General features: G+C 39.7%; 1 protein-coding gene across 1 annotated transcript; it reads right to left on the bottom strand.

Moving 5' to 3' along the window:
* Positions 1-1,253: 1,253 nt before the first annotated feature.
* On the bottom strand, positions 1,254-8,225 carry LOC308038626 (uncharacterized protein C6orf163 homolog; the record flags this gene model as incomplete). The annotated part of the gene is made up of 5 exons (XM_080341403.1): positions 1,254-1,785; positions 3,116-3,318; positions 5,517-5,624; positions 6,154-6,248; positions 8,078-8,225. 5 exons carry the CDS (start codon positions 8,223-8,225, stop codon positions 1,254-1,256), a joined length of 1,086 nt encoding a protein of 361 aa, XP_080197529.1.
* Positions 8,226-9,711: the final 1,486 nt, after the last annotated feature.

Here is a 9,711-nt window from a genome sequence, read left to right as displayed (position 1 = left end):
CTTTTATACTTAACGCACATGTAAATGTTTTCTTTAAAAAATGGTTTATACAGCTTATGGACTATTTCAGACTGCTGAAGAATGTTTAAGATGTAAACACAAGTTTTATCTTGGGCTCTGTGCAGTTTATGCATTTGATTGTACAACTGTGAACATGAAGTTTGGATTCTTTTCACTGGGAGTGTAAGAGAGGAAATGAACGGGGAGCGCCATCTCTCCACAGAAAGAGCTTCTACAGTTTAGTGAGGTACGGTTTTACAGTCATTTAGGTCAGAAGTAGTGCCAAAGTGTTCCAAATATCTGCTCAAATATTTTATATGCATTAAACTGTTCCATGAGAAACCAGTGACTTCACTTGTCTTCACTTCTTAGTTTGGTAGAGTGATGGATATCTGTGACACTATTCTGCTTTTTTGGTTTCTGGGGTTGTTTTTGAGCATGAGGAAAAGAATGCTGTACAACTGCTCTCTTAAAAATTCCCTTAAAGAAGGTGCCAACAGAGAGTTTCTTTCAGCATATTACATCTTCTATTGGCTACAGTAAAGGCCAGCTCCTTTACATTCCTCAGCTCACACTCTAGATGCTATACAGTGTTTTTAGGTTAACAGGTAACAAATGAGATAGACACAAAGCTTTAGTGAATATTAAGCGAATGCTGTGATGTCTTACAACACATTGAAGACAAATCAGACATTTAGGCAGGCTGAATCTCAGACTCAATCAATGTATTGAGGCTGGCCTAATGCCATGCAGGCTTCAAGCACATGTGAATAGATAAACTTGAGTCCCCTCACAGGAAAATTATTTTGTATACCTGCTGGCACACACTTTTCATCCAAAAGCTGTCTCTTAAACCAGGTGAGGTTTCAGATCATGTAACCACTCACTTGTAGGTACTCTACACAGACTTACACACTTTCACATAGAATAACCACCCTGTATGTCTCAGAATCCAAGCTGCAGGTGTTCAAAGCTTGTGTGTCTTACTGCACAGCCAAATATTCAAGGGCAGAGCCAACAGTCCTCACAGTCCAGGTGCTGATGTTTAACTAAGTGACAGATTTTCCAATCAGATATTTTCCTTCTCAATCAGGACTCAGTGGAACCATCCTCAAGTACTACACATTCCAACCTCTGCCCTAGTATATGGAAACCAAAATTAATGCATAATTTCTAAGTGTGGCTCATCACTTCATTATTTAACATAACAGTGGTTATTTTCCTCTATATCATTCTAACTACACTCATGTAATTCAGTGAACAGAGATGAATTTATTTTTCAGCAGCACTTTTTTGTCATTCTGTTTATTCATGTCTGTGGATCTCACACTTCCAATACTAGTTCTCTTATATTCCTTGTCACTAGCCTCTGCTTCTTCTGGGGTGTCCCGCTGAAATGCTTTTCTTAATGGCAGAATAAAATCTGCTTGTCCAGGGGACAGGTTAGGAAAAGTGGCATCAATATACTTTTGAAAAGCTTGTCTTGTTGCTTGTATTTCAGTTTCCAGGCTGTCCTTCCAATCTGTCATCTTTTCCAGTTCTTGCGTGAGAGTCTTTATCTGTTCTTCTGCTGCTTTCAGCTTAACCACCACCTTTTCCAGCTCATCAAGATGTAAGGCCTTTGCTTCTTTGAGCTGCTTTTCAATCTCCATCTGATTCTCTTTTTTTGCAATACTCAGGGCAATATTAATCTCATGACATTTTTCTTTGTTTAATTGCTCTATACTCTTACGATGTAGTTCCTCAGCTAACATACTTTCTTCTTTGAGTTGCTCTAAGTGCTTGCTATTTAAAAAAAGAAAAAGAAAGATTTGTAGGGAATGCCTGTTATTACATCTTATTTAATAAAACAATTTGAGTCTATCCAGGTGGTTGTAAAAACTCTGTCATTCAACCATGAATGTACATGAAATCAGAACTTGATGTAGGACCTCTGAAACAAAATAGGGTAAAACAAGGCCACTGATGATGCAAAGAAAGGCAGCTGCAGAAGATTCCATTTCTGCATGTCGCATCCAGTGATAATTTAATGATGCTTGCTTCGAAATGAAAAATAGAAAGGATTACTAACTCACCGTTCATTCAGGTCTATGTTTGAGCTAGCACTTAAGTACACACTGATTTTCAAATAGACTTTGAACAACTCTGCCCCCAAGCAAAAATGCTGTCTTGAAGTGGAATCCAAGAACTGATTTTTAGCCTACAGCTTCGTCTGTAATTTTGTTTAAGTGGTATTGAGAACATCTTTGTGCTAGCACGTCAGTAATAAAACATACAATTTATATTACGTAGTCAAAAGATTATGGGTGCTATTCACTAGAGCTGGCTCAGGGACACATAAAGAATGGTGCACCAGGCATCCATTAAGGTTACTGAGCCAAATACTTCAATGTAGAGAAAACAATTTCTGCCCTCTGTTACTGCTCTCTCCCACTTTGCTGGAGATATTTTTTCAGAACTCTGCTAACATGAAAAGTTAGAGACCAGCTAAGGTTATGTGGGACAAGATTTATCTTTGTTAGAAAGGCCACGTTTTGTAGTGAAAATGAAGGTATTAAACAATGGATCAAAACTTACATGTGACTATTCAGAAAAAAAAAAAAAAGCATCTTACAAAGGAACACACCCGAACTGATTTTTTCATTGTAAGAGTGTAGTGTTATTTTGTTGTTTGTGCTGTCAAAAATTGAAATGTATTCCACTCTTAAGGGAGAGAGGTGTGTTATTATTTTTACATTAAAGCTCTTCAAGTCACAATATGAACACGTCTTTTTCAGTTTTGCATAGAGGTCATAAATGGCAAATAGGCCCCTGAGATCTTTATTTCCGATGACTCTAAATCAGCCATAAAAAGTAAAACTTTTAGATCCTTGGTTGGCTTCATGATCCTTCCTTTTAGCAACAAAATATGTTGTATTTCTACATGGAGTGTCAGCAAGATAGAGTGAGCCTGCAGCTCTTGCCAGTCACATTTCCAAATACCTTTTTTTTTTTCCTAAAGCGTTTACCAATCTTTTCCTAGAAGACCCGCATCTAATCAATGCTGGTGCAATTCCCATCGTTTTCTTTAGCAGAGCATTTTTGTCAGCCAAGTCAAGGGAAACACTAAGAGCACCTGTGCTGCCTGGCTGCTTCCTTCAGGGCTGCCTCCCTCTCTTGTTTCCTGGCTTCAGCCACCGCTTGCATCTTCTCCTGGGCACACTCCATGAGGGCACACTGAAGTCTATGAGCCATGCGCTGCTCTGCAGCTTCAACCTCTCTCTTCTGCTCATCCTCCATGTATTTCTTCATCTCTGCCTTTGCCTTCCTCACCTCTTCCTTAAGCAAAGTTAAAAGCAGATGTAAGTAGTGACAACTTTGGTTCAGTTGTGTTTAATCAATCCCCAGCAAAGTCCTGCAGAACAGACTTCAGGAAAATATTGCAGGATAATTACGGTGATTTATGGTAGCATCGTTCCACACCATCCATGTTTTCTACACAAGGCACAAAAAGTTCCCTGACATGTTTTCTTCACAAGTTCACATGGCCAGTGGCATGGTTTTAGAGTGAGACCGAGAAGAAGCTTGGTCCTTGGAATACTTGGTCAGCAAGATATTGCTTGGGCTGATAAATAAATGTATGACAATACTAATCTTAGGTGGTCTGGATGGACATAGATCTATCTGGAACCTCAGACAATTCAGTATATACCAATATACTTCTGTTGCCATTATAGGCCGAGCCTGACCATCCAGGAAAGCAATCCAACGCACTTTCTGCCCAGTGATCTGCACTGCTTTGCCACCATTCACATTTATTTCCAAAAGCCCTAACAAGCGCATCCTCTGTGGAAATGGTAGGACATTATCGGGAAAGCTGTGGCTGCTTAGATCTTTGTGGGTTTTCTAATACAGGATGATCAGAGTTACACGAGGTTTGCTAGAGATCTTTTGCACACCCAACTATAAGCTCTGTATTCTGTGTATTTTTGTGGATACTGGTCATTTGTCTACTGTTGACAAGCAGAGTGACAAATAATAAGACCTACCTACTAGAAGCCTAACTAAAGCCATTTGACTATTAGTGGTGGTGGAACATCAGCACTGCTGCAAAAAGCCATTCCTGAAGCTATCAGCTGAAAGCAGTTCTCTTTGGCCTATCCTATATGTAAAAACACTTCAAGCACTCATTCACTGAGATGTCTTAATGTCTGCTACTATCTGTTTGCTTAGACAGATGCTGAGTAAATTTTCAGCTACCACCTCTCCAAGTCAGCTGCTAGTGGGCAGTTACCTCACTGTTGGGACACCTTTTAAAATGAACTGCAAGAAGGACAAACCACCAAATCTAAAACAACTTGCAGTCACTGTAGTTATATCTGCCTCTTCTTTTGTGTCAGCTGTAGGATTCTGTATCTGCTCCGTAGTTCCTAGTGACTGGAGCCAGTGTTATCAGGACAAATGGTACATGTTCAAATCCTGAGCACTCAGGTCTATGAAGATATATAATAGGCTTATGGCAAGTAATTGAATGATTAAACATGAGGAACTGAGCTTCTGCCAACTAGTGTCAGCAGATGCTATAACAGCAAAAGACAGAGCTCCCTGGGAAAACAGCTCCATAAAATGGAATTAACTCTGCTGAAAACTTAAGACCACTGTAAACCTCCCTGTTTTTCCTCTTGAAATGCCAAGCATATTGCTTTGACTGCCTGCAGTATAAACAGATAGCTATTCAGAAGCTTGTACAAAATCAAGTTCCAAAGCAAAACACTCCAGCAATTCTCTGTGTGCCCTTCATCTGCCAGTGGGAGGCTGCAAGGCTAAGGATGAGAGGTGTTAGACGGACTGCGTAGTGCCTGACTAAGGAGTGCTTGGATGCTCTAGTGGTAAAAAACCCTGTGAAGTGTTGCAGAAAGCAGGAAGGTTCAGATCCAGAAGGCAGCTGCCTTTCTTTGTATATCTTTCAGTCTTTTCTTAGCGATACATCAGACATATAAAGCATGTGCTAAGCATCTATAGAAATATAAAGCTACCATTGCTGTACTTCTTTTAGAAATATACATATGCTGGCAGTCTTCCTTCTACTGCACTTAGGGTTGAGGTTCAGCAAACAATTAACCACCTTTCTAGCTTCAGTGGACAGAAAACTTCAGGACAGATTTAAAGGTAAGCCCATATTTTACTGCCCTTAAGAAATGCACCTGATCAGGTTCAGTGGCTGGCTGAATCAAGGCCTGACAATGAAGTCCACAAACTTAAACCAAAAAAAAAGGAAAAAAAAAGTTAAATGTGCTGAAGTGAATTAAAAATCCAGCCAAATCAAGCTCACATCTCACCTACCAAAAAGCCAGTCACCTCTCAGGCCAAGTACTTCTCCTGTCATTAGAGTTAAAATCTCAGATGAATTAAGGTCTTGGTTTGGGCAACCATTTAAAAAAAAAAAAATAAAATAAAAAAAAACATTCTTGGTTATCAAAGACATGGTTCTGTCATGCTGGCTATTTCCACAGTAATGAAAGCAAACCTGTTCATACCCTTAATTCCTCTCCAAGTTTTTGTTTAAGGTCTCGTACAAGTGCACTGTGATTAGCAGCTGCCTCTTTGAGAGCTTTATCCACTGCATCTTCCTTGTACACTTCAGCCTTTAAAAGAAGTTAAGTGTAGCTGCTCAGATTCTATTAGCATCCTATTAAGATGAAGCAGAGGTTATATAATCAATAGTTCTGTATTTTCTATTTAAGGAATCAGAGCAAGTTGCATTTAAAACCAAATGGCAAAATCCATTTTCTCCCGTTTGTCAATTTTATTGCAGTGATTCCTGTTAAAATGTGGCCACACAATAGCATTAAGCTACCACAGTTGTAACCTCTAGATGTACATATAACATAAACGGTAGTTTTAGAATCTTCCATAGCACTATGGGGAATCAAAAACTTCTGTGTGCTTTAGAGGCTACTTTCAGACCAGATGTAAAATCTGTTATTAATGCAAAGTATGCATTGTTGTGATCAGAAATATGCACAGACAGAAATCTGTGAACAAAGGAGGAGATGAAATTAATGACAGCTCTATAGCAGTGGCCTCAAAGTTCTTTATTAACTGTCTTTACGCTATAGCAATTATTTCAAAGAATTATCGTCATTTAAATGACAGGAGTCTAATTTAACTTACCTGAGACCAAAGCTCAGCTTTCATTTTTTTAATGCGCTCTTGTATCTCTGCCTCCTTCTTTTCATGTTGTTGTTGCTGAATGTCTGCTCCAATCTCTGCACAATCAATATAAGCAGATCACGCATAGCAAACAAGTAGAATGCAGAAATCTGTGCCTCTCTCCCAACCCTTTTGCTCGACTCTGCTTCTGAATTAAAAATCAAAAGGCTAAAAATCACACACCCTCATTTCACACGTAGGAAAACACATTTATTATTGCTTGTGCAGTTCCATAAACGTAGTAGGAAGGTGCAGAACCCAACTCTCACCTTCTAGGCAAGGCTGCACAAGAGAGCATCATGGGTGTCCCTCCTGACTCCTTGTCCTGACAGTCATCCACATGGCACAAGCAAGAGGTCAGTCCTCAGCTTTCCTGTGAATAATTCACCTGTTTCTGTCTGTTTTCACCTTGTGGCACCTCAGGGGCTGGCTTTGCTCCCTTTAGATGCTATAGGTGAGACAGTGCCCTCTTTGCCTCCCTGTGCCCTCAGGGTTCTCTAAGGCTTTCAGCATGGCTTCTTGCACCAAGACACCCTCAGATTCCTTCATGCTACTCTTGGGGCACACAATGAATATTCTCAGGGTGATATGGCATGACTCTTCAGCACCAATGTTTGCCTAGAAGAGAAGCAACTGCAGAGGGAGGTGGATAGATGCCTTTCCACAATCCAAACTCTCCTTCAACAGTGGGATTTCAGATCCTCCCCCTATGCCTTTCCTATTCAGTGCCAAGCCTGGGCATTGCTTTGGATCCCATTCTACATGCCTGAGAGGGCCCAAGAGTCACATTTTCCTGGGTTTATATAAATGAAAATGAAAAAGGAATAGAGCCACCAGAGATCTGGCTTTCACACAGCCACTGGAGGATTAAGTCTCCCTCTTTCACTCCAGTCCTCTTTGCCACTCCACATGGGTGGGCAGAGGCCTCTCAAGGAGCTAACATGAAGTACGTGGAAAAGAGCAGCAGGATGGGACAAAGGAGTCAACTGATTTCAATAGGCAAAATAGAAGTCCAACAGTGCACAAATATTAGCAACAAGCATGTTGTGCTCTGGCTGCACAGCTCTTCCCCAGTCCATTAATATTAAGCAGTAAAAAGAAAATAATCGAAAATAGACTGTCTGGCCTTCTGGTCACCTTTCACACTCTGTGTATTGACACAGCGTTGAAGCCTTGTGTTCTGAGAGACACACAGCACTCACCCTGCTGCCAGGGCTCTCAGTAAACTGATAATCTCTTGGTATTGTTTAAAATAGAAACACACACACTTCTCTTCACAGTGCATATTAATTAAAACGCACAACATGACTTCTACAAAACTTTGCTTACCAGAAACCTCTATGACAATTAGGCATAGCATATAAAGATACTTCAGATTCTTGCTAAATCCACAACCATATGAATGGTACTGTATGTCTTCCTTCATCGTTGATGTTATGATTGTGGTGTGCCACAAAAAAATCAAACCTCCAGAGGCTCTGCAGAGCCCCAATCTAAGATCAGCAGCCAGAACCAGTTATAAGAAGATAGGAATCAGGATAAAACATTCCAGTTGTGTCCTGTTGAAGGATGACGGGATGATCTTGGCAAACTTTACATCAAGCATAGTTCTTCCCAAACTACTTGAGCCTTAGAAAACATTTGTTAACGGTGTTACAGCTAATTCTCTTTTGCACTTCGTTATCCCCAAATCTGAATGCCTTAATGCACCACAGTTTGGCTGACCCTGTCTCCCCTCTCAATGTCCTGGATGTATTAATGTTCAGCAGGTTTTCTTACCAAGATGTGCATGACTTCATGACTGTCAAGAACAGTTGGATACAACAGCTCTTGGAGTTTTTCTAAGTCTCAGATTGCAAGGAAAGAATTTCAGAAACAAACTTACCTAGTATATCACGATGAGTGTAATACTGTGTTCTGAAAGGCCTGTACTCCCGAATCCAACGAAAAGTAGTGTTGGAAGGCAGTGGTGGTATTATTTGTGAACACAAAGCACAACAAACAAAGGAGTCCAGATCGGGACTTGTAATCATTGTGGTATTCTAGTGTTATTTTGTAGTACAGTTACTAAAATGTCAGAACTCTATTCCTGATAGTTCTCTTGCTTGCAGGGATAAGCACTTATTGTTGCTGCAGAACACTTGTAAGTCAATGAAAAGAGAAAAATCTTTGACCATTACTTTTTGCCAAGTTAGCTGAAACATTTGCCTTCAGATGAGGATTCACACACGCTGACAAGACCGTAACATGCTGTAGGCAGGTGAAGAGGGAGGGTTGTATGAAGTGATCCCTTCCCGCCTTAATACAGCTCCCTACATAGCAACTGTTACCAGGCAGGACTGGCTTTGCTCATAAAGAACTAACTTTCCCTGGTAATAGTTCAGCAGTGTCACAGCAAGCTTTGGCTTTTTAATGCATTTTTTTGTTTGTTTTGAATGTCAACAATTCCTATTCAAACCACGTAGTCTAAGGAGGTTTTAGGAGCAGCACAATAGCTACCGTTTCAGGTACCTGAATCATAGCATTTTCTTGCTCTTCTTGGTAAAGATGTGAAAACCAGCACAGACAATAAGGAATTGGCAAAAATCTGAAAGAGAGTCTGCCCAGGAAATCATTTTGACTGTCAGGTTCTGTCAAGCCAGCTATCATCCATTGCATATTATTATTACTATATTGAAGATGAAATTGAGAAAAGTGGAACAAAAGAAATTCTATTAGTGCTGTTTGCTTATCCTCCAGATGCATAAGGGGAGTTGTGATTTCAGAGGTGAGCGAACAAATTTTGTTACCAATATAGTTGTGTTTGGATTTTTTTTCTCCCTTTAATCCCTATATACCCATATTTTTATGTTATAAACCAGGTACTTAAAACAGCAAATGCCAGTAGTGACACCATGACACCCATTTATATACTACGTTCTTCTTTATATTTTCACTGCTTTATCTCCTTTTTACATATAATTTTTGAGGCATGAAGAGAGTTACCTGTACAGCAGCTACCACAAATAAATATGGAGAAGCTCCTTAATAATAAGGACAAGTCTAAATACTTTTCTATCAATCTGGGCAATTATGAATTAACCTGGTTAACAGGACTTTACTCCATCCAGCAGATAAGAGGCTCCACCTCAGTAACTTCCAGATCCATATTCACTTCACAAAATATAATTCACAACTTTGAGAACCCCAATCCTGCATTATTCTTCAATCTGTGAAAATGAGAGACTGGGCTTTCTCACTTCAAATCATCTGCAGGTATGAGGATCAAAGTGTTTATTTTAAAAGCCTGCAGAAAAACAGGTTAAAATACTCACTGTAGTTGAATACTTCAGGTAAATTCATGCAAACATACAAGACTCAGGTATTTTAATGAAGCAGAAGAGAGCTAAAATCCTGTGACCCTTTTTTAAAAGAACGGATTAATTCTAAAGATCCACCACATCCTATGAAACAAAACATATTCTACAGGATATGCACAGCATGTGACAGTTCTGAATATTTGATCAATTCACCTGGAAA

Source organism: Nesoenas mayeri (genome assembly GCF_963082525.1).
Source record: "Nesoenas mayeri genome assembly, chromosome: 3".
Classification (NCBI taxonomy): domain Eukaryota; kingdom Metazoa; phylum Chordata; class Aves; order Columbiformes; family Columbidae; genus Nesoenas; species Nesoenas mayeri.
Note: the sequence above shows the minus strand (reverse complement) of the source record. Positions and strands in the feature narration are given on the sequence as shown.